The sequence below is a fragment of the Haemorhous mexicanus genome, chromosome 5, assembly GCF_027477595.1.
Source record: "Haemorhous mexicanus isolate bHaeMex1 chromosome 5, bHaeMex1.pri, whole genome shotgun sequence".
NCBI lineage: Eukaryota > Metazoa > Chordata > Aves > Passeriformes > Fringillidae > Haemorhous > Haemorhous mexicanus.
In genome coordinates this window covers 25,485,541-25,510,181 of record NC_082345.1, presented here as the reverse complement: position 1 = coordinate 25,510,181, position 24,641 = coordinate 25,485,541, and the positions used below count along the sequence as shown (strand labels likewise).

At 53.1% G+C, this 24,641-nt stretch overlaps 1 protein-coding gene across 5 annotated transcripts; it reads left to right on the top strand.

Moving 5' to 3' along the window:
• Positions 1–8,373: 8,373 nt before the first annotated feature.
• CARD10 (caspase recruitment domain family member 10) lies at positions 8,374–24,641 on the top strand. Of its 5 annotated transcripts, none has more exons than XM_059846380.1 (21): positions 8,374–8,514; positions 10,636–10,854; positions 11,174–11,311; positions 11,642–11,967; positions 13,829–14,011; positions 14,378–14,533; positions 14,653–14,778; positions 14,922–15,116; positions 15,216–15,353; positions 16,073–16,188; positions 16,419–16,459; positions 17,164–17,284; positions 17,740–17,920; positions 18,752–18,875; positions 19,228–19,468; positions 19,754–19,823; positions 20,162–20,261; positions 20,582–20,740; positions 22,678–22,799; positions 23,441–23,556; positions 23,781–24,641. In XM_059846380.1, exons 3-21 carry the CDS (start codon positions 11,182–11,184, stop codon positions 23,986–23,988), a joined length of 2,853 nt encoding a protein of 950 aa, XP_059702363.1. In that variant the 5' UTR covers positions 8,374–8,514; positions 10,636–10,854; positions 11,174–11,181; the 3' UTR covers positions 23,989–24,641. The 5 variants fall into 5 exon arrangements, with proteins under 5 accessions (XP_059702363.1, XP_059702361.1, XP_059702359.1 ...); XM_059846378.1 differs by lacking the exon at positions 8,374–8,514 and adding an exon at positions 8,673–8,734; XM_059846376.1 differs by lacking the exon at positions 8,374–8,514 and adding an exon at positions 8,680–8,836.

Genomic DNA, 24,641 nt, shown 5'->3' with positions numbered 1-24,641 from the left:
CAGACCCTCCTTTTGAGGCAGTGTCTCTCCCGGATGTTAGATTTAACAGCATGGTGCTGCAAACTCCGCAGGGAGAGCCTCTCCCCACACTTCTTCTCCAGACTTGCTAGGGATATGAGGAGGTGGTGTTAGCACCTGAGGTAGGGGAGAGGCTAGGACATATTTTGCAAAGATTGAGTAAGAAGGGGACAGAAGAACCTCCCTGTTTCCAGCCCCCTTTTTTTTCAAGGTCTTGGATAGTTGGGGCTGAATGTTTGCCAGGGCTCCTCTTGTTTACTCAGCCGGGAGCTGACACATCCAAGGTCTCTGCTGCCTCCACTTTCCCACATGCTGCTGGCCGGCACATTCCAGGGCAGAGTGGAGATCAGTGCAGAGGCATACCAGAGGTTTCCATCCGGGATGCCATCCCTCCTCCCTGCTCTCCCCAGGCACCCGGCATCTCTTGCCAGGTTGTGAAGAGCGGGCATCACACGTGCTCAGCATCCTGGGCCTTTGGAAGCCAGGGCTTGCACAGAGCCCAGGCATGGGTGGGGACCCAGAGACAGGGATATGCCTCTTAAACTGAATGCCTTCAGCAAGGCTCTCTCCTTCTTCCTGGTTCTCTCTGCAGATCTCAGTCCTGTTCCCTGTCATGATCCATGGGAGATGCGTGGAGGAGTCGGGGATGCCTGTCTCAGCTTAGTCCTCCCTAGGGGGACCTGGGGTAACACCCACCTAGGCAATTTTAGGATGGGCACCTATTCCTGCAGCAGGGTTTGGCTTGCTGAGGGTTAACAGCGCTGGGCTTTGCAGCTGCACCCTTCTCCTGAAGGCACAGGCTCTGCTCCCTCCTGGGCAGCAGCCCAGACCTGGTGTGGCTGCCTTTGGTTTTGGGACAGAAGGCCACAAATCTTTTAAAAATAAACACCAGAAGATAAAGAAGGGTTTGGAGAGCTGGCTGCAGGGCGGGGGAGGGAGCATGGCTCTTGCCCTGTCATTTAGGCTGGATGGCCGTGTCCCAGCGATGCTCCCAGCTCCACCGGGGCTGCTGGCATCTTTGCCTCCTCCGACCTCGGGCTGCTGCAGGCAAAGGACCACCGTGACCTTTCCTCTTCCCCGCAGGCTGGCCCATAGAGGCCCCTTTACGCCCAGCCCCAGCGTCTGGAAGAAGGGGCCTCGTCTCCCTCCTGGGCTGCCACAGGAAATGCGGAGCCTGGAGGTCAGGGGCCAGCCGGCAGCTCCTCCCGAGGGGCGCGCAGCCCGGCGCTGGGCCTTGCATCATGCCGGCGCCCGCCGCAGAGCAGGGGAGGGAGGCAGAGCCCTGGAAGGGGGAGGGAGAGGGCCAGGCTCTTCCTGTTTATGTGACTACCAGACCCCCAAGAAAGGGAAAGGACTTGGAAAGCTCATTGCTCTTGGGCGGGCTCCAGCAAGCAACTGTCTGTGACTCTTAGCCCAGGGATTGCATCTATGTGGCAGGGTGTGACTTCTTTGCAGGGGAAATGGGCATCCAGCTCCAGGGAGGGCTAGGATTGCATTCTGGGGCCTTGTGAAGCTCTGTTCTAAGGAAGAGACTGTGGTTAGCTTCCTGGGAAGTGAGGAACAGCTCTGCTACATGCCAGGCTTTGATTCCTCCCATGGCTGTCTCTGGCTGATGCTGGTCTCTGTGGGATGGTCTAAAGGGCAAAGACCCACTGAGGCCATGACAAGGAGGTAGCTGGGTATTCTGGCTTTGGGACAGAGGAATGGGGAGCACTGGGAATGCCAGGCATGGAGGAGTATTTAGGGGAGGGTGCCTGTTCAGCCATGATGGCTCCAGAACAAATCCCATACAGCCACCCGAAGGGCTGGAGACCTCCCATGTTATCTAGGGTCACATCCTGCAGGGCATCTGGTGTGGCTGTGGTGGTATGTGGAGGAGGAAATGAGGTCCAAGACACCATGCTCTTTTCTTCACCTCTGGCACCATACTGCTCTGGCTTAGGTCACATCTGTACTGAATTTGTCATATCTCAGCTTTGGTTCTGTCCTTGGCTCATGCTCAGCATGGGTAGAGGTGTGCTCTGTGCCACCTCTGGTGGATGCCCTGGAGGACACACCATTAGGCAGCACTAACAGGGGCAGATGGGAGTTACAGCCCCTTTGCAGTCCCACAGGTAAGCCCAGGCCTGGCTCAGTGCAGCAGCTGTAGGATACAAATAGCTGAATGCAGTGTAGGTCATAGAATCACTGAATAACAAAAGTGTTTGAGTTGGAGGAGACCTTAAAGTTCATCCAGTTCCAACTCCCTTGCCAAGGGCAGGGATACCTTCCACGAGACCAAGTTGCCCAGAGCCCCATCCAACCTGGCCTTGAACACTTCCAGGGATGGAGCATCCACTGTTTCTCTGGGCAACCTGTTGTGGTGCCTCACCACCCTCACAGTTAAGAATTTCCTTCTATATCTAATATAAACCTCCTCTCTGTCATTTTAAAGCCATTCCATGAAAGGTCTTAGGAAAGGTCACACACTCAGAAGCAAGGAGCCCTGGCAGGTCCGTGGGGCAGGAACGGGCACAGCCCTTGGCTCCCCATATCCTTCCCTTTGCAAGGGCTCCAGTTTGAGGCCAGGCTGACCCAAAGCATTCTGGCTTTGCCCAACCACCTCCTTCCCCAAGGGGTTGGGTGGTGGGGTGGTGACACCCTCTGGCTTTGGAGCAGTGTTACAAGTGGTGGTAGCACTTGGCTGTTCTCTGCCCTCTCTACAGAGACTTTGTGCTCTTAGCATCTACTCAGCTCTTTTCCGTCTTCATGTCCTGGACAGGTTTGCTCTCCAGCCAAGAGGAAAAGCTCCTGATATAGTCCTGACCTGTCCCTTTCCCTGATATGGCACATGTTTAGTATGAGTGTTGTTGGATGGTATCACCCCTCCTGCCTCTCCTCCGTCAGCATCTGGTCAGTCTCAGCCTGACACTGACTCAGGGACTCTGGCAGCTGCACACCCTGGGGCATGTTTATGTACCAGCTCAGGAGAGGAGCCATACAGGACTTGGATCATCCCGGAGAAGAGGAAGGGAAGATGGAAGAGGTGTTTTCTATCTATGCTTCTTCCTTTTCTCCTGTTGAATCATTCAGAGTATTTCTGAACGAGGGTGAGCAGAGCTCCCAGCTAAGCATCTGATGTCTTGGTGACAATTTGTTCTTCTGAATTCAAACTGCTTACAGACAGTTTGCTCATCTCTATGATGACATCTGAGCTGGTTCTTCTCACTGTCACAGTGTCTTTGCCTCTTGGTGCTTCTTTGCTCCCATCCTAAGCTAGTGCTCCTGGGAGATGGTGGAAACACACTTGGTCTGGGCAGCTGGCCTTGTGGTGGGGCTCACTGCTGATCCTGCAGTGCAGTGGAGTCTTCTTGGAGAGGATGAGGTGTACTGTCTGGGGAAACCTGTCCATCCCACAAGGCTGGATCTCTGCTGGGGTGGAGTGGGAGTGTCTGCTCTGACTAGGTGAGTGTCCTCAGAGGTGATGGAGGGTTTGGGACGCCAGGATGGAAAGGGCTTCTAGGTGACTGTTTGAGGAGGTCTAGGGGAGGGTATAGGGGAGATAGAGAGGAGAACTGGTCCACATAGGAGTGCAGAGGAATGGCTGGCTGGCTGTCATAAAGCTATCTAGACACATTGATTTCTGTTCTCCAGTCTCAGAATCCTTCTCTGACTTCTAACCCAGACTGATGACCCTGCCTCATTTAACCCATTTGCCTTTCTCTGGCTGCAGGTCAGCTACTTGTTTTATCCAGCCAGCCTGGATCTGGGGCAGACCTCATTCACTATGACAGACCTATATCCCAGAAAGCAGAAGTGGGAAGGACAGACTGCCCATTTCTACCTCTTTCCTACTACCAAGGCTGGGATTGGTGAGAATACCTGAGTGACACTGAAACCACCCCAGAGACATGCCTGGGCTGTCAGGAGCACTTGTGGAGCCCACAGCCAAGTAAGAGTCTCAATTCAGTGGGCTTGCAGGATGCTAACTGGGGACATTGTCATTCCCAAGCTATTTTTTTCCCAGGATAATGCTGAGGCCCTATAGTGATTAATGCTTTGAATGTTGATTTACATGCAAATCTGTCCCAAAGTTATGTCCTAAGAGGTGGAAAACACTACTTCATACTTGTGTTAGACGTCCCAGTTTCAAAGGGGTGCAGCACCCAGCAGCTGGCTGACGTTCATGTGGTCACATTGACCTCTGGTGGCTGCAGCCTTGGCGTGCAAGGAGGCACTAAGGCAAACGGGCTGGGTTTGGTGAGCTGCTGCTGGCTGCAGTTGAAATGCCATTGCGTTTGTTCCTTCTCTAGGCTCCATTCCCCACCACCTCTCCTCTTGGACAGTAATTTGTTTTCCTCTCGAAGCAGGTACCCACTCCTTGTGAGTACACCCTCCGTCCATGAGGTTCCTCTCCCTGAGAAACAAATTCTGCTTTGCACACAGCCCAGTAGACAACAAAGGCGGATCCCTTGTCGGAGAACTGAATTCACTCCCAGTTTCTAGACAGAGTGGGTCATATTTGGGGAAAGCAGACTGCTCCCCTGTACTCACTATAACCTGTATTCACAGACCCTTCTTATGCAGCTGAGGGCAGACTTTAATGGTCCTCTTGCAAAGGGTCACCAACCAGACTGGGTTCACAGTGATCCCTGAGATGGACTCTTGATTGGCTTGTATTCTGGAGAGCGAGGGGAAAAAAGCTGGGGCTAATCCCATTGGGACAATAGTTTAAGAATAAAGCAACTGCTGAGTTGGAGCCCCTTTGCCAGGCAGCTGGGCAGCCTTGGAGCGAGAAAGCTCATCCCAGTGACTCTAATCCCGTCATTCTGCTCTAATTCAGGTCTTCCTTGTGACCCTGCACACCTCTGGTGCCCTAAGGAGGACACAGATTTCTTGCCAGCACCTTACCAAAGGGCTCCCACATGCTTTTGCCTCCTGTAGCTCCAGGCGATGGGTGTGTGCGTGTGGTGAGGGGGAGGAATGCTGAAGGAAATATTTGCTTGTTTTGCTATCTCCACACAGATACACGCATTTCCTTCCTGCTGTAAAGGCCACTCGGTTTTTGAAGGGGGACCTCATTCCTCCTCCCTTCTTCAGCCACTGCTGTGAAGGGAATAAACCACTGTCAGTGCTGCTGTGGTCTTATATCGGCTGTTAAAAGTGTCGGGCAAAAGAGCAGGTAGTCAAAGTCCTTGCGAAGGCTGTTAATATAAACACTGAGTTTAATGAGTGTCATTAAGAGAAGCTTTTTTTTCTCTGTGTGTTAACTAATCCAGCGTGAAGCAGTGTATGAGCCAATTAGACCAGGTTGGAGTCGATAATTCTGTTTCACAAGTCCTTTTGTGTTTTTGGCATTTGTTTTGTTCCACACAGGAACAGAAACTGCAGAGAGTTTTTTCATGACACCAAATCGTGTTGGGACAGCTATTGCAGGGTGGAAGTTTTTATTATTAGGAGAATTATTTCAAACTCACTTCCTCAGCCTGACTTGGGAGATCACCCTGAAGACCTTAGCAAACCTCCCCTCTAAAACTTCAATGGAAACTGTAAGTCTCTGCAAATCACCAGGCTGCAAGAAAAGCTTATTTGTACTGGGGGGAAAAAAAAAAAAAAAAAAAAAAAGACCAAGTAAGAAACGTATTGCTGAAAATGTTCTGACTGGCTCACATTCTGGACACTGTGTGGGTAGGGAGTTTCAGCTTTGTAGATTTACTGTGCTTCCCAAAATACAGGGCAAGACTTTACAGAGCACCCAGCTCACCATCTGTAACCACAGCTTGAGCTTTGTACCAGTGGCATTTTAGCCACACAATCAGGAATTTATTGAATTCCTGCCCCGCTGCAGACCTTCCTAAAGCTATTTCCAGGCAGGGGCAAACAATGCAGTGCTGAGGCATGGCCAGCCCAGCTCTCCACAGCACGGGCTCGCTCGCCTCGGCGGGATCCCTCTGACCCCTTAGTGCCACCGGTCACCCCACACCGCAAGGCTCTGCAGAAAACCCAGCAGCTGCCACACTCTGTGGCCATGTGTGCTAAGCCCATCTTCTGCTGGTGGAAAGGACATGTGGCTCACCATTTGCTAGCTTCTTATAGATTTCCTCTGTGAGCCTGTGTGGCTTGGAAAGTTTTACCAGTGCGACTGTTTTGGTTAGGATTTGATAAAAACCCAAACCAACAATACAAGTATAAAAAAACCCCACCCAAACACCCTATTGTCATTCCTATTGTCATTCCTAGTGTGAACTCAAGTGTGCCAGCACTAAAGCAAGTGCTACTGCTAAAGCTATTTTGGAAATGTAATACCTGGCTGTGAGCATGTACAGTTTGGTGGGACTGTGTATCTCCAGTCAATTATTGAATTATTTATTTTTCCCTGGACTTGGATGTCTGAGACTCTTCCGTGGGCAGCCTAGGGTGAAGATATTTCTTTAGCTGTTCTTGATGTGGGACCTGCTCTGTCTGATGTCTGAGTGCTCTGAGTCACAAAGCAGTGCAGCCACTGCGGTGGGGTCAGGATGGATGGAGGAAGAGGATTTCTTTGTCATCAGCCTTGAGCTGGTCTCTTTGTGAATGAGAGAAACCAACTCTTGCTTTGGGACTTTTATCAGGATTGTGAAGATCTTATCTTCTATCACCACATAATACTGAGCTCAGGAAGTCTTTTCACTAGAAAGGGAGAGAGAGAGACCTGAGATGTTTTCCAGAGCATACCTAGCAGGCAAAAATTGACATGGCCTGAGTCAGAATGGGTTTCCAGCAAGCAGCCTTGCTTGTACTTGCTTTTCATCACTCAGCTGGATGCCTCTGGCTGGAGGTAAGGGCTGGAGAGAGGAGCTGTGCCCTGCTGCTGGTGGTCCTGGGTCATCATACGCCCTCTGTGTGGGAGCTGTGCAGTGCTGGGCTTACAGGAGAGGGGAGAGGGCTGCTGAGACCCCTCCCAGGGTGGGTGAGTCAACAACAAATTCATGTGCTCAAAGTGTCACCCAGTGCCTGTTGGGATGGATGCCATCCAAGGGCAGTTTGCTGAAAGTCACACGTGCATGCACGTGCCTGGCATTTGCTCAATATCTGTGTATATTTTGCCACAGAAAGGCTGTGTGCTCTGTGCATCACACAGATGCACTCTCAGTTCCCAGGTGGTGGTTGTGCTTGATCCTGAGAGGAGTTCTGCAGCATGGGAAAAAGGTCTTGTGATAGCCTCCCTTCCCTCAAATCACTGTACTGAAACTGGTGCAGGAGCCCTGCCACTGGCCCTGGAGGAGAAACAAATGAAGATGTTCAGTTTGGTTGCAGCAGAAATTCTTTAGGAAAGGGTGGCCCAGTACACACATCTGTTTCTGCAGTTATGTGAATGAGGAGAAAGATTTCCATGGGGAGGTGGGGTCTAGAAGCTGGAGTGGTGGGGTGCTAAAGGCACCTCCCTTTTCCAAGTGTGTTGGCAGGGCAGGAGCAGTACAGGGCTCCTTCAATTTGTGTTCAGAGCCCTGGAGGGATGCACAGCAGTACTCTGTGCTACCCTTTGGGCTGACTCCAAGGCTGGGGAGAATCAGGGAACTCCCATTTCTTATGAGATCGATAATGGATTGGGAATTTCTTGCACAGAACCTGCACTGCACAGCCTGGCTATTGAGGTCTGACATAGCTGAGAATGAAGAAATGAGAGTGAAATAGGGTTGCTAGAGAAAATGAAGAACAGCTTAGCTTTGAAGGGGGAGGGTTGATGTTGGTGTCCAGTTCCATCTCTCCCAGAGCACTCTTTCTCCAGTGGTATGCACAGATTTGGGCAACTGAGTACATGGCAGGTGTACTCTGTGCAAACTCTTTGGGATGCTGTGTGGACACACAGCTCACTCCTGGGATTGCTGTGGCCACTTGGATCAGAGGAGGGCTTCCCAGCATCCACTGTGCCAGGCCCAGGTTGCAAGCCCCTGCATGCCCTGGAGTACATCTCCATCAGACTGCCCTGGGGTGTCTCCACACCCAGTCCCACCCACGGACACGGCTGAGGACTGGGGCCAAAATCTAGCCTGTGGGATCTCTTCTTGGCCTGAATCAGGCATCTTTCCAACACTTTCAACTTTTCCCCCTTGCTTGGATCCCCCCTCCAATCCAGAACCAGGCCTACAGCTTGGGTGGCCTGGCTAAAATTTCTGCAGCCCCGGAACCAAAGGAATCCTCTCCTTATGAATGTCTTCTTTGTGAAAGAGCGGGGGGGGGGGGGGGGGGGGGGGGGGGGCTGTGCCTTGCTGAGGAGACCCCCATCCTGCCCGGGCAGGGTCCTGGACAAGGCGGGCACCCCCTTCCCCCGCCGGTCTGTCGGGTGCGTTTCAGAAGAGAAGTGGCTGGCGAGCCACATCCTTCCGGGGAGCAGCTCTGTCCCAGGGCTGGGGACCGAGGGGGGTTAGGACGGGACACAGGCAGAGAAAACCCCTTCCCTGGCTCGCCCAGGTGAGGAGCAGCCGGCGGCTCTCAGGAACCGGGAGTGGCCGAGGGGGATCCGCCCCCGCCCCGCCGGTGAGTGCCCCGCGACCCCCGGAGGAGGGGAGAGCTAAGCTCTGCATAGCCCGGGGGTGCCGGCTTCTCTCCAGCCGGCTGGACGAGGGAGGGAAGGAGAGGGAGGGAGGGAAGGACAGGGAGGGAGGGAGGCTGGGAAAGTGCGGGGGGTGGGCAGGGCGCTTCAGACACACCTGCCGGGGCGGCGAGGCAGCAGCGCGGAGCGGAGCGGGGATGGCCGGTAAGGGCGAGCCCCGGCCGGGAACGGGGTCCTGGGGGCGGCGAGCCCCGCCGGGTCCCTGTGCCGCGTGGGCGGCGGAGCTCGTCGGCATCGCCCCGGGACGTGAGTTTCGCACCGGCTCGGGAGCGGTGGTGGTGGTGGGGGATATCTGCGCTTCTTATCCTCTTCGCCAGCCCCTCCTCAGGAATGGCCTCCGGCTCGGCATTTCTCGAAGAGCGCCTTCAGACCGGCGAAAGGGAAGCGCTCCCTCCGCCCGCCGCGGGAGGGGGGCACCCCGGGCAGGAGCGGGAGCGGGGCTGGCGGCTCTGGAACCTTCTGCCCACCCCTCCCCTCTCGTTCTCTCCCTCCCTCTCCCTTTCCATCTCTGCGGAGCCCGCCTGCCGAGAAGCTGGTCGCGGCTTGTACAGCCGGCTTGAGTTTCTTGGAGAAAGAGTTTGACTTAAAGGGACAAATCTGCTGTAGAGTTTGAAACATATCAACTTCTGTGACCTGCTGCTGCGTCCCCCTCCGGCATACTTGCATCTATGTGGCAAGAGCCTCAAATGAGAGTTCAGTTTCTGCAAGAAACACTGGTTTTATTCGACACAGAACAATCCATATCTGTATGTGTGTTTAGGCTCCTAAACTCTTTGGTGCAGAAAATGAGACACTTGGGAATCTTTTGTGGTGTCAGCAGTTCTCTGTTCCTGCTATCTTCCACCCATCGGACACCAAGCCTCCTGTGTTTATATCTGGAGGATTCACTTCTGCACAGCTCTCTTAGCCATCCTCCTTATGCTGGCTGTCAGTCTGAAAAAGCATGCCATGATTTGCACCACAAGTTAAAAAAAAAACAAACCAAAAAATTAAACCAACAAACAGAACTCCACCCTCAAATTTCCAAAGAAAAGGAAAAAGACTAGGACATTTCCTTTCCCCATGGAATGTGAACCTCTGCCCTGCCCCTGGGGATGTTTGTGTGCCTTGGCTACCAAAGCTGGACTTAATACCAGCACCACAGCAGCAGGTAACTGTGCACACATCGGAGGAGAAATGGCTTCTAAGTCTCAGGAGATCTTTGCTGTGCTTTGCCTTGACAGCTGAAAGGATTTGTGTTGGCTTGTGATGCAGACTTCATTTCTAGAGTGAAAACAGATAACACTGTTTGAGTTGATCCATAGCTGGAGTGAGCACATTGCACATACCTGCTCCATCACAGCCTGTAGGACTTAATGGAGCAGGTTCACCATGGCTCTGACAGGTTTTGGCCCATTCACTTGAGGGGTTCTCTCTTGCTTTATTTGGTTGGCAGAGTGCTTGCCTTGTTCCTACATATTTTCAGGGCTCCGTACAGCTGTGTGGAAGATAGAACAAAGATATGCTCATGTGATTCCCTGCTGATTCCAGTACCTGTAGCCAAGCTTCTCTCTGGGATGGTGCCCTTGAGAACTTGTTTGGTCACCAATACTTGGTGCACGGTGCCAGAGATTCATTTGCTGGATACTTTCCAGCCCCAAGGATGAGACAGCATGTCCCAGGCTGCAAAAATTCTTGGTCCTGAGAATTTCTCATTCTCAGGGATGGGACAAAAGGGAAGGTGTGTGGTGGTTGGGGGGATTTAAGAATATTTGAGAGAGAAGGATTATATCATCTCTAGACTTCCTAATATATAGGCTTCTAACTCCCTTACGCATCACTTGCCTTCTACGTATCGAAGGCTCTAGGTGGACACTTAAGATGCCTCTGAACCCATTTGAATGTAAAATATTTCCTAATGTATCTGAGTCCCATTTGCAAGATTGGACAAATGGATCATTTGCAGGATCGTACCTTGACTCACGTTGTCCCATGCCTACTTTTGCCTTCTACCTGTGCTTCTCCATCATTCCTCATCATTTTCTCCTTTCCTTTTATCCTTCCAGCTGTGGAGAATGCACCTCTCCAAGCCAGCAGCCTCTCGGATCGGGAGGAGGAGGAAGACACCCTCTGGGAGAAGATTGAGAGTGCCCGACACCAGCTGACCCGCTCACTGAACCCGGCCAAGCTGACCCCGTACCTGCGCCAGTGCCGCGTCATAGACGAGCAGGATGAGGAGGAGGTGCTGAACTCCTGCCGATTCCCTTGCAAGAGCAACCAGACAGGTGGGAGAAGACACAAACTTGCACTTGGATGGGCCGGGTTTGGGGGGATAACATGGTTTTGACACAGAGTGGATGCTGCACACGCTGTGCTGCTCCCTTGGCTTTGTTGTTCTCTGAGGTGCTCTGTACCCAGGGCCTCCCCCTGCATGCACACAGAAGAGGGCAGTGCTCTCACCTCAGTCTCTCTCCTCTAGGCACTCCCATTTTTGTGGATGGAAGTAGAACTGATGGCGATGCTATTTTCATATCATGAAGTGAGGATACACAGTGTTTGCTGTTTTGCAGGGAATTCATCCTAGCTCTTTGTCTGTTCTTCCAGGTTACCTGATGGACATCCTTCGGCGTCGTGGAAAGCGAGGCTACGAAGCCTTCCTGGAATCCTTGGAGTTTTACTACCCAGAGCACTACACAAGGCTCACGGGGAGGGAGCCAGCCCAGCGCTGCTCTATGATCCTGGGTAGGAGCAGGTGCTCTGTTCTCCCTTCAGCTGCTGCTTGCATGGGAAGGGCCAGAAAATTTTGTGCAAGTTCACGTGTCTGCTTAAAAATCGGGTTCATGCTGGCGGTGTGTGAGGAATCCTGACAGTTCTATACTCTGGAACTGGCAGGGAGGGGGCCACGTATACAGGTGTGACAGACTGGTGCCATAAGCCTGGGACAGCAAGGGCTGCAAACTCTCAGGAGAACTTGTCACCTCTTGGTGGAAAACAGAGCATTGGGCAAATCTGTTTCTTGGGGTTACCCCTGTTTCAGCAATCAGGAACAGGTTCTCCTTTGTCTCTCCCCAGATGAGGAAGGCCCTGAGGGACTAACTCAGTTCCTGATGATGGAGGTGAAGAAGGTGAGGGCTCAACGGAAAGAGCACCTACTGAAGGAACACCAGCTCCAGGTGAAAAACCAGGCGTTGGAGCAAGAGCAGGTCCGGCTGGAGCAGCAGCTGAAGGAGCTCCTGAAGGTACAGGAGCGCTGCCAGCGGCTGAGAGAGGAGTGGGATTCCAACAGCATGGAGCTGCTGAGACTGAAGGACGAGAACTACATGATGGCCATGCGCTATGCGCAGCTCTGCGAGGAGAAGAACGTGGCTGTGCTGCGGAGCAGGGACCTGCAGCTGCTGGTGGGATCCTGGGGAGCACAGGGTGGGCAGCGGGATGTGGTGGGGCTCTGATGGCCCAGAAGGATGCACATGGATGTCCACATGTGGTGGCTTGTGAGCATGAAGGAGCTGATGGCACACAGGATGCTTGATGGGGATCCTGCCCTGCTCTTGGTGGAAATGTGCCCTGCAGAGAGGCTGAGGCATGGGCACAGTGCAGGAGGCTTGCCACTGCCCGGGGGCAGCTGGAGATACATCACCAGCTCCTGCCAACTGGTGTAGTTGGAGTTATATCTCTAGAGGAGCCAGAACCAGGGCTGTTGCCTTCCCTGGCATCCCTGGATACTCAGGCTGGCTGCTGGCACCACGAGATGCCCTGTGTGCTCCTGCCTGTGCTTGCTGCCCTGTGCTGCCTGCACTGCTCTCTGGGCAGCACAGGCAGGCAGCAGGCAGCTTCACGCTGTCAAGCTGTGTGTCTGTATTTACTTTTTCCCCTTCAAGGGTTTGCATTTTCCTCTTCCTAGTCAGGCCAGTGGCTGTGCAGCCACCCACACTGGGTGTGTATGTGTGCTGCCTGGAGCTACCCAGCCTGCCTTGCTGAGCTTAGGAGCCTTTTGGCCCAGACTCCATTCCCCCTGCCACTCCCCACCGCCTCCTCTCATGACATCTGTAAGACTCATGCCCTGCATAGCTGCAGGAATTTATGACACTGCACTCCAGCTGCCAGGCTCTCACCTCCTGCAAACATGCACCCATTTCCTGGCTGGGCAAGGACAGCCCTACCTTGAACCTATTAATAACCCATATTTTTAAGTGCTCTGCTGCCTCCTGGCATTCCCCCTACCAGTCTGGCCCTGGACCTCTCACAGAGCCTTGTGATTTCCTTTCATACCTCATTCTGTTCTGCCAGTGATAGGATCCTCCCCTACCTTTTTTTCTGGTATTCCTGCCAATGCCAGCTCCTCTGGGCCTCCCCTGAGCAGGGGATTAATCACTTGAAGGTAACTGTGGGCTGAAGAAATCCCCTTGGAAGCAGCGTCTCAGCTTTCCTTCCCCTCCTGACTCTTGGGTCCAGAAGTGTCTGGTCCCCAAAAGTCATTGTAGGTTTTTTGAGCACATTCACAGAAGTAATTCAGTTCCTGAATCCCAAAATTGGCAATTTTGGCAGTGCTTCTTGATGGCTTTAATAGGCTTCTCCTGTCCTATTTCTTCTCAAAGCCTTACTTACCTGTGAAATTGGTTCTCTGTTCAGTCTTATCAGTCATTACAGGTCTGGGAGGACTTTTCTTATTCTTAAAAGTCACGGACCTCTGCTGTCTCCTGTTGGTGGAGGAATGTGGGACCAGGCCAGGGAATGATGATGCCCCTGTAGTACTGTAGTACTGCCCTGTAGTACTCTGCAGCCTCCAGCAGCTTGAATCTCAAACACCTCCCAGGCTAGAGGTGGCCTCCCACACTGAGTAGCCTCCAGTGGATTTCGCTGCTGTGAGTTTGTTTCTCAGCTGTTCTAGGAGTCTTTGAGATACTCACAGCTGCTGGCCCTGGCAGTGCACCAGAGGTCCCCTGTCCACCCATGGTCAAGGCAGCTGCACTGTGGATGCCCCAGGGTAGCAAGAAAGTTGTTACACCAAGAGATGATCCTGAATATGATTAGGCAAGAGCATCTTCCTCCTTTCCCTGAGGGCGAAGCTTTTGAGTGCAGCTGTGCTGCTAACCTTGGCCCAGCAGTAGGATACTCCTTCACATGGTTGCCTGTGGTTGCCCCCTGTGCCTTAGTCGCCTCCAGACCTGTTTTCTTCTCAGCACCTTCTCTGCTTCGCTCTCCTAGTAAGGCAGAGGTGCAGGGCCATGTGTGTCAGACTGTTTCTTCCCTGGGTTGCAGGTGGACCAGCTGAAATGCAAAGTCTCCAGCCTGGAGGAGGAGTGCAGCCTGCTGCGGAAACAGGCGTCGGCAGTGCCCCAGCGAGAGGCAGAGGAACGGGGCCACCCTGACACTGTGTCTGAGCTGTGGGCTGAGAACCAGCGGCTCACGGCATCACTGCAGGAGCTTCAGAGCATGCTGCAGGTACCTGCCAGGGCAGGGCAGGCTCCAGGTCACCTCCTTTCCTGAGCCATCTCCAGTGATGTTTACATGGCCCCTGGAAAGATGGGGAAATTGTTGGTTTGGGCTGGCCTGTCCCATCCTCCGAGCATATTGCTTCCCTGCATAGTGGTGGCTGCCATTGCATCCAGGTAGTGATGTGTTGTATTGGGTGCTTTTTTCCAGCTCTGTAATTCTTGGTTGGGCTCACAAGTGTGACTCTGTGTCTTAGAGTGCACAGCAGATTGATGCTGCATGATGATGGCAGTTGTGCCAATCTGCCAGTCACTGCCCTGCTCGGTTGCTCCCTTGGTGCTTGTGGTGCAGTGACAGTGCCCTCTTGACTCTTAGACACCTGGTGAGGGCTCAGTGCCAGGCTCTGAGCAGATCCTCCTGGACATCCTGGAGCATGATTGGAAAGAAGCCCAAGACGACCGGCAGGATCTCTGTCAGAAACTCAACTCCCTGCAGAATGAGCTGCAGTGGGCTGAAGAGCTGAGGGATAAGGTAGGGCATTCATCACTGCCTCTGTCCCTGCACACCAAGCAGGGCCTGGAAGAGAGGGGAGGGATGCTGTAAGGCAGTTGCTTTCAGGAAAGCTAATGCTCATTGCTTGCTGTTACCAGTACCTCCAGGAGGTGGAAGATCTGCAGCTGAAATACAGAACGCTGCAGAAGGACTGTGATCTCTACAAGCATCGTATGAACACAGTGCTGCTGCAGCTGGAGGAGATCGAAAAAGAGCGGGACCAGGTAAATTGCTTTTGACTGCCCAGCAAGAACAGGCCCCTGGATACCTCTCCTTCTCCAGTGGATCTCTTGCAGCCACGCCAGGGTGGGAGGTGTGGATCAGCAGTGCAGTTCTGTGCCTTTTTTCGCTCTCTGGCTCCTTGCAGGCCATCCAGAGCCGTGATGGGGTGCAGCTGCAGTACTCCCAGAGCCTGATTGAGAAGGACCAGTACCGCAAACGAGTGCGGGCCCTGGAGGAAGAGCGGGATGAGCTCCTAAGCAAGCTGAGCCAGGCAGAAGGGCTGAACAGCACGCTGGAGGCACAGCTGCAGCGCTGCCAAGGCAGCCGTAGCCTCAGCAAGGTGAGGGTGGCTAGAAGGAAAGGGAAAGAGGGAAGGCAGAGGGGTCAGGACTGGTTTCTGGAGGATGCAAATGGGATGATGGAGTCCCTTCTTTCCCAGATGTGCAGCTCTTCCTACTCCCTCTGCTCCAACCTCAGCAGCACCTGGAGCCTCATAGACAACCCTGCAAATGGACTCATGGATACCCTGGGGACTTCTGTTACCCCATTCCCAGGGGATTCAGCCATTCGGAGCATGGTGAGTGCTTGACCACGTGAGGCTGGCCCTCAGCTGAGGTGAGTGGAGACACTGCTCAGGAAGGGCACACAGGCATTGGAGTGGCTTTATTGTGAGGTTGTGACTTGGTGTGGGGTGGTGTGTAAGGCGTGAGCAGATCTCAGATGCAAAGCTCTCGGTCTCTAACAAACTGGCCAATGCTGCCCTAAAGTGTGTGAAAACCCTTCATTCCATATGACACCCTAGAAACCAACAGCCTCATGTAAGATGCTATCCTCCCTAAAATGCTGTTTAATGTATGCATGCTGGAGGAGAAATCCAGACTCTTTTGAACCCTATATCAGCGCTGTGTTGTTTTTAGGGGAGTTGGGTTCTATCCTTTGACTCCTTGAACTGTCATGCCAGAGCACCCTGAAACGGGCAGTCCTACAGGTTACTCACACTTATTCACACCTCTGGCTGTGTGGTGCTAAACCAGGAACATAAGGACAAGGGTTGGATGGTCTGTTCATCTGCTACTGCTCCCACAGCTTGTGCTTTGCAAAAAGATGGGGATGCAGTGTCATGGATCTCTAGCTGAGCTATCTGCTTGGGAAAACAAGGTGCCCCTGGGAGTTTGGAGGGATGTGGATTATCCTAAAGAGGGTTGTGGTAGCCAAGGAGCCGTTTGCTCCCTTGGCCTGAAGGGAGGGGAGAAGTGGTACTGGGTGTTAGCAAGCATATCTCTCACTCTGCCCAAGGATGAGACTCCCGACAGCGAGAAGGATATCAACCGCCTTTCCACCTTCCCCTTCCCTCCCTGCATTGGCTCCATCCTCCGTCGGCAGCGGGAGGAGAAGTGCATGCCCCACAAAAGGTGATTGCTGAGGGCTGCTTGGCTCCTCTGTGGGAGGAAGAGATGCCTGATGGGGTTAGGAGAGAACATGGAGTGGGAACTGAGTGGAAAGGCTGTCTGGAAGTTGTGTGGTGGCTCCAGGGGTGTTTGGGGGTGGTGGGGAAGTCTGTGGAGGTGAGATTGAGAATGAGATGAAAACAGGCTTTGGAAAAGCTGCTACCTTACAGATCCATTTTGTGTCTCCTTTTTAGCTTATCATGTGGCTCCTTTAGCAGCATTGAAGATGGAACAGGTACAAGACTTTCCCCAACAGGCACCTACCTCCACTCCACCACTCCACCTTTTGGAGTAGATGCTGTGGGGAGAGGGGTTGGACAACTGACCCTCCCTCACACCTCTGGTTTGTGCAGCTCGTTGCAAGGGCACTGAACCTGTAGCATGGTACTATGGGACCTCGTATCCCCCCGTGCCTTGTCAGGCACAGCAGCTGGAAAAGCTGGCTTTTTCCCTGCAGAGCAGGTAGCTATTTGCATCAGCTCTGTTTGGCTCATGGAGAGCTGTTGAGGAGAATAAGTAATAGAAGAGAGAAATAATTTTGCCCCGAGGTGTTACTGGATGCTGCCTTCACTTGCTACTACCTCTGTGATGGGTTGTAAGTCTCCTGGAGTTAAGAGGAACATCCTGCATCTTGGTGCTGGCAGGTCCTGTGGTGGGTGCTGGTGGCTGATCTCCAGGCACGTCCAGGTAGCCCTGGCTGCTGCTGCCTTCTGACCAAAATGCTGATGAAGGGAACGAAGATTTTCTTGTTCTCAGGAAACACGGGAAACCCTTTTATTGAGGGTGACCATTTTAAACCTCCCTGCAGCCTCAGTTTCCCAGTCAGATGCTAGAAAATGGTCAGGAGAGGATGGCAGACACTTGCCACCCCCAGAACACGAGCTCCCTGTAGCATTAGCACAGGTAAAGTGCTCCCCTCTCCCTTTTGCTCTTTCCTAGGCAGCAGTTTTCCTGGCACCTTGCTGGGGGCCTTCTCCTCTTCTTCCAGCAGCACCTACACCAGGGTGAAGTCGGAGATCTGCTTGTCCACGCTTTCCAGCCACAAGGAGGTCACCAGGAGGTGACTGCTGCTCTCTGAGCTGGGCACTCTGTGGTGGTGCTTGAAGGGGACATTTTGTGGTGCCAGGGACCACGCTTGGGAGACCTTCCTTTCTGCCCCTCCCTTGCAGTTGCAGGCCCTTTCTTGCTAGTGGGAGAGGAGAGAAATGAAGATCTTATAGTTCTGGCTTCTAGCAGGACTTCAATTTTTTGCACCATCTTATTGTTATGGCAGGGGTGGAGACCTTTCTCTGGGCTGGACATGCAAGTGTCTAGCTAGGGAAGGACTGTGGGAGGCCAGCTTAGCTTTGGTGGTGGGGCTGGTGGGATAGAAGGGTCTGTGTGGCTTTGTCAGCTCTGTGTGCCCTGATGAGTCACGAGCTCCATGCTGCTGTAGCTGGACACAAGGCATTGGGGACTGGCTCTTAGAAAAGGCAGTAAACCTCAGTTGCCAGACTTGGCATTTCTCCTTGCCAGGTCACTGGTGGTACAGCTCACTAGTGTGGGTCATCCCAGCCACCCCTCACCCCAGGAGAAGAGGCTTGGAGCAGACATCTCCATCCTTGGAGGGAACAGGACAGGAATTTATGTCCAGTGGGTCAAGCCGGGCTCACGGGTTGAAAAAGCAGGACTCAGGGAAGGGTGCCGGCTCCTTGAGGTGAGTCTGGGAATGGGCTCCTTTTGTGGGTTTGCAAAGCACCTGCGATGATGCAAGGAGTGCAGAGTGATCCCCAGTGCAAGATGACCTCTCCCCAGCTTGAAGTCCACCTCCATTTCTCTTATTTTCTGGGGCTGCTCCCTGTCTAGAGCTTTACACAGCACAAACACCCACCCAGGTCTCACAGTACTTGAGTGTACCTGAGCATGTAAAAATGCCATGACCTTCTGAAACCCTTCCTTGAGCTGTGGGAAGGGAGAAACAAAAATGAGTCACACAATTAAGATGCCAGTACAGCTTCGTGTCCCTCACCTTTGTGTCTGTCACCTTGTGCCTTTTCAGAGCAGTTAGCATCCTGCATCCTGCACATGCCCATTGCAAACCAATCAATGCTGGAGCAAGATTTCTCAGGCCTTTGTGACCCTCCTGAGTTACAGAGAATAATTGCTCTGAAGAAAGCTCCTGGAAGGAGGGAAGGGCATTTTTGTTTTGCCAAGAAGGACACCACTTGAAATACAGCTGCACTACTTGAATTAATATCCCACCTGTAACTGAAAACAAGCCAGTGCTCCTGCTCCCACACATGTTCATGCACACACACTTTTCTTTTCACAACAGCCCACTATCCAGACTGGGTGATGGCTGGCAGCAGGTATTTCAGAGGCAGAGGAGGGAGCCAGAGGCAGACTGAGGATGCCTTGTCTTCAGATACAGTTTTTCCCAGATCTGCCTCACTCTGTAAAACCTTTTGTGTAACCCTGATGGGTGAGGGAGCCTGGGGGGTACCTGCTCTTCCAGCCCTTAGGTCTAATGGCATCGGGTCCTTGCTAGCTGAGGGTGCCATCGCTGAAGGAAGAGGTGCTTTCCCTGGAGAACTGCACACGGGAGGTTGCCTACCTGAGCCTGCTGCACTGGGATGAGCCGTCTAGTCTCATCTTTCAGCTTGACCTAGAAGGTAAGGTGCTATCAGCTAGGTCACCTTCGAACCTGAGCTCTCTGCCTCCCTTTCTAGACCCTCCACTCAAACCTGGAGATTAATCTCAGTTATTCTCTCTCCTCTCCTCTTTGGTCCTAGGCCACCATGTCAGACACAGGGGTTGGCCATAGCTCCAGTAGCTTTCCCTCTCTGGTGTGACTTGTGCATCCTCTGAGTTACAGGACAGAGGTACAGACCTTCTGTCTGTTTGCCTCCTCTGCACCCCAACCCCAATCTAGAGCGTCACAACTATGCTGGGGACTTGGCTTTCTTATTGGTGACTGTTGTCTACTGTGTCCCCACCTGTGATGACCTGCGTTCTGTGCTCCAGGATACCAGCCTCTGCGGGCAGCCCTGGAGGAAGGGAAGAAGTTTTCTGGAGACTCGTTCTACGTGCGCACCAACGTGTCGCTCCTGGAGCCGTCAGACCCGTACGCGCTGTGCGTGAGGTGTCGGGAGATCCTGCATGTCACGGACACCATGCACAGGGGCCGCCTGGAGTGGTACTGCTCGCGCGTCGACCCCTTGACCCTGCGGGACCTGGACAAGGGCACGGTGCCCAACTACAGCAGGTAACCAGCACGAGGAGGGAGGCAGGGGCTACCTGCCCCTTGTCTGTGCTGGCCGTCCCCTAGCGGTCCTGGAGCCGCAGACTGGCCTCTTGGTGGTGATGACTAAGTCTTGTTCAAGGACCAGTGTGGTAGTGTTTGGGAGCCCTGGAGGGACTGGGAGGTTGAGTGAGGGCTTTGATATGCCTATGCTTCAGCAGGTCTGTGGGATTGGTGAAGAGGTTCCCAGCACGCTATGGCCCCTGGGGCTTCTGGAGTTGCTTGAGTGCAAGCTCTCTGTGTTTTCAGGGCTCATCAGCTTTTGAAGATCCAGGAGAAGCACCAGATGCCTGGGCAGCAGAGAGGCCACAGAAATACCGTAAGCCAAAGAAGCAGGTGATGAGAGCCGTGGCATGTGCCCATGGTCATCTCACCACCTCAGAGACAATCTGCCCCACTGTGTTGGTAAACCAACTTGTACAGAGGTGGCAGATGGGTTAGCAAACAAAGCTTTTAGGCCACGCAGTGTTACTGCTCTGTGGCTGCTTTTCTACCACTTCCCCACTTCCCAGACTGAACCTAATGGATGGCAGTCCTAGTCCATTGCTTTTTGTAAGGGTGCTCCATCCTTTTTGCTAGAGGATGTTCTGCAGCCAGTTCTTCATGTGTGTGAAAAGGGCACTGCTCTCAGCCTAATTGCCCTCACTTTCTCCTCAGCTAAAGAAACGGGCCTTGAGTCAACTGCGCTTGGTGAAATCCAAACCACAGAGGAGCCCAGAACAGCCTCCCCAGAAGCTGTGGCTGGACCCCTGCTCAGGTGAGCTGTTAGCCCTGTGCCTGCCCTGTCACCCTTGGAGACCCAGTTGTCCCCTGGCCATCCAGCTTCTTATGGAGAATAAACTGCTGTGTAACTCAAGGGAGTCCCAGAAAACAGGCAGGGGGTCTACATCCAGGGTATCTGTCCATGAGTGATTGTTGTAACCAGGGTAGGGTCTCTCCTGGGTCATATAATGGTTTGGTAGGTGCCTCTGTGATTCAGGGTGAGAAGGTGGTACAGAACGATGGGATGGTGTATAGGCTGTCCTGGTCTCCTGTGTTCTCACCTTTGACTTTCTCTGCTTCAATGCTGTCTTCCAGACCCAGACACGAACTTGAAGCCTTACAGCCTGGTGCGCCCTGTGGTGGTCAAGACAGCCCGTCCTGTGGTGCTCTTGCCAAGCTGCATTGCACCACGGCTCATCAGGAACCTGCTGGACCTGCCCACCTCTCGCCTGGACTTCCATGTGTGCCCAGCAGGTAGGCAGCAACACGTGGTTGCTCAGTCCATTTCAGTGAAGAGCTGCTCTTTTCTTGGAAGTTTGAGTTATGGTCTCATGGGAGTCTTGGAAAGCCCATGAGATCTCTCTTCAGAGGGTACGTGTGGGAATCTCTTGGTCTTCCCTCATAATACCTGTTGACAGCTCACTTTTTTGGGCTGAGTGTCTGCAAGATGTTCCCTGCTGTTTTTAACTGTGTCCTATCCCTTTGGCCCACTGGGAAGCCAGCTCTCCCTTCTGGTCACGTGAGGCATGGGGATCTTTTCCCTTGAGTGGGTGATGGTGTAGCATTGCCTTGCTGCTCTGGGTGGCTCTTCCCAGAGATGAAAACCCTGGCTGATGTGGGATCTGCAGGTTGACTTCATGCCAGCTCTTCCTGCCCAAAAATGGGAGGATCCAAACTTAGAGCTGTTATCCCCCTCTTTTGCCAGGAGATGTGATGCTGACACACGGCTGAAGAGGCTGCTGGGGAAAGGGCATTTCTCCCATAGGGAATGTTCAGAGAGGACAACTCCCTCTTTCCTCCTTCCTCATAACTTCTCCACTGCTCTCTTTCCCCGGTGTTTAGAGTTCTCCCTTTGCCAACTGCAGGACTGAAAAATGAGTTGGTTTATTTGTTTGCGGGGTAATGATGGAGGTAGTGAAAAATCTCTGGTTTGCTGAAGGATGACTCTGAAAATTATGGCTGCTGGGCTTCTCAGCTGAGTGACTTGGCCATATATCCTGTCCTGCTGAGCCCTCTGCAGGGTTCCCCTCACACTGCATGGGGGACCTGCTTCCAAGCTTTTACTGTGATTGGGAACTTACACTGAGGGCAAAAACTCCATTGTCCCCTGCTAGTTTTGCCAGCTGCAAGGGAAGGAAAATAATCCATGAGCCCCAAGCCATTTCTCTTTTGTTTGCTGCCTGTATTTTCTTTCGATCTTCCAGGAGAGTCTGCTGCCTGCAAAGGAAACATGGCTTTGCAGGATCCAGGTCTGCCTGGGAAATACTGTGTCACTAGGCAGAGGATGCCCAGCCAGCCTGGAACGTGGGATAACTGGAACATGCTCTGCACCCAGTTCCAAACATGCCTTCTGCTAAAAATATTACTTTATTTCCATCTTAGGGACAATCAGCTCCTGAAAGTCTTTTTATGATGCCTCCTCATGTTTCCGTGGCAGTGTGGGCAGCTGCCTAGAGCAGCATGGTGGTCAGGTAAAGCCTGGCTCCTGCCTCAGCCACACTGGAGTGCAGGGCCTATGGCTCCCAAGCCAGGTCTGGGGTGTGTGTTTTGTGTTATCCTCCTTTGGGAGTTACCAGGGGCACCTGGCTCTCCTTGCTTTGACCATGCTGCATCCAGCTCTGTCCCCAGTTCTCTGTCCCAGCATCACCTCTCTGCTGCCTTCCTGGTGCTGGCTGCTGCATGCTGTCCTGCCTCTGAGCAGGCTGCCACCAGCAAGAGGAGGTTCAGCTCATCCCGATTTTCCTCCCACTCTCCCAGCATACACCCACTCCTCTTGCTTCCCAAGCCGTGGTGCTCACTTACAGGAGCTGTGTAGCACTCAAACCCTGCAGAAAATCCATCTGGCAGGATGGTGGTTATTCTGCCATGTTCTGTTAGGGAGGGGTTGGGACAGTGTAGCAGTGGGTGGATAATGTCTGTGAGCTAGCTTAGGCTGCTGTGGTACAACACAAGATGCTGCTCTTGCCATGCAAGGTGTCTTCAGCTGTGATATCTTGCTTGTTGCCTCCCAGAAAACTGCAGGAGATCCATGCCCAAAGTGTGATGCTGTATAATTAGTCTTGCTCTCCAGAATCTGTAAACACTGAACTTGATAAGCATCAGTGCAGCAGCCGACATGTGGGATCTGAGGTAGAAAGTCCGTGCAGGAGGGAGAAGGGGCTGACATCTCCCTATTTCCTCTTGGCTTGCAGAGAAGCTGGCAGGAGGGGATCCCAGCACAACCCATGCTCAGGAGCACCCTGTGCCTAGAACTGCCCTCCAGGACCAGAGGGAGAGCAGACGAATCCACATGATCCGGGAGGCAGTGGAGAAGGTGCTGAGGCTTTTGGTGTGGGGAGAAAGGGCCAGGATGAGGCAGTTCATTCAGATTGGAGGAGAGGACGGGACAGCTGACTGGGGGAAGAGGGAGAGTGGTGTGGTGATAGAAAAGGAGCTGCTTGCTTGGGGGTTGTGTAATTTGGAGAGTGTTTCAGGTCAAGGTGCTGTGGAGTTGTGGAGCAGCAGATATGGACATTTCTCTGAGTCTCTGATGAGCTCAGATAAAATAAATGGGAAATGGGGATTTGTGGGGGAAGCTGTGGGACATGCCATACTCAAAAGTGACCTCCCTGCTCTCACATTCCTCATGTTCACCAAGGTGGCAACAGCTCTGCTCAGGGCAGAAATGTGAGGGTGTGGGTGACAGCGATGACAAAGAGGATGTGAAGATGAGCTGTGGCTGAGAGAGAGGTCCAGTGAGCTCTTGGGTTGGATTGGCAGTGATGGAGTGGGTGACCCTGCTCTTTAATTCTCCCCTTTTCTGTTGGAACTGTCCATAAATCTCACTTTTAATGGAATTAGTATTGGAAAAGCAATGATATTTCACAGTATGGGGTTTGATTTAATGTAACTGTCAGGGGCTGGGGTTATTTTTTCTCCATTTAAATCAGTAAATCTATTCAATTTCCTTTCCAGAATAAACACTGCCTGCTAGAGCTGGGAGTTGAGGGTGTGAGGGATCTAATTAAAAGTGAAATATACCCCATCGTTATCCATGTTGAGGTCACTGAGAAGAACGTTAGAGGACTCAGGTGAGGAAAGAGCGTGGCATGGATGGAGGGTGTCACGGGAGGAGAGAGAATCCCTGCTCTCTGTTCGGAGACAGAACAAGGATCAGGCGAGAGCACTGGATGTGCATGCTGGGCTCGGTGCTGTGAGGGGAGAAATTCCTTCCTATAGCGCGAGCGCATTCCTGGGTGGTTTCGCCACGCCACCTCTTTATGCCAAGGGTGACATTTGTCCTTGTTTTCCGTAGAAGCTTGCTGGGGAAGGCGGGCCAGCGGGACTCGGAGGTGCTGAAGGTGTGCCGTGCTGTGGAGCGGGCTCTCCACACCCTGCCCTGCTCCTGGGCCCGAGTGGAGCCCCACGCCTGGAGCCACGCCCAGGAGCTTCCCAAGGTGGTTCGTGGCTGCATCTTCCAGGAGCAAACCCGCCCGCTGTGGATTGAGGAGGGCGAGGACTGAGTCGGGGGGTAGCAGAATGGCTCCTGCCACCTACTGTCCCCAAGAGCTGCTCTCAGAGGTCCCTGCCTCCCCAAGCCCCTCCAGGTAGTGTGTTCTTCCTCCCTGAGGGGATGCTGGTAGCTAAGGCCCCCCAGGGTAGCCTTTCTCATCCCTTCCAGGGCCACCAAGAGCCAGGAAGTAACAGATAACAGTGCCTCCCCTGTCTGAGCTTTCTGTATTTCATGGGAAAGGCATCTTCCACCATCATGGTGGAAACCACCCCTGTGGGCTGTTCCCTGTCACCTTGGGCTGCCCTCCTACGTGGTCAGATTGACAGACAGGGAACGTAGGGGAACTGTGTGGGATCAGGCTGCCAAGGAGCATTTCTCACACAGATTTCAAGCTCTTCAGCTCTTCTCCTGTCACCACCATCTCCCCCGCCCGGTGGCACCATGTGCTCCGAGTTCTCTCTTCCCATCTACCTCGCCTCTGGCCCCAAGGCACAGGGAGCATGGCTCATACACCTGTGACCCATTGCGGTTGGAGTGACATTCAGGTTGCAACAAACCCTCTTTTTATAGGAGCTGTACTCTTTATTGCTTGTAAATTATTAATGGAGCTTTTCATTGGCAAACTGCCTGTAAAGGAGAATTAAATACCATTCATAATGGGAA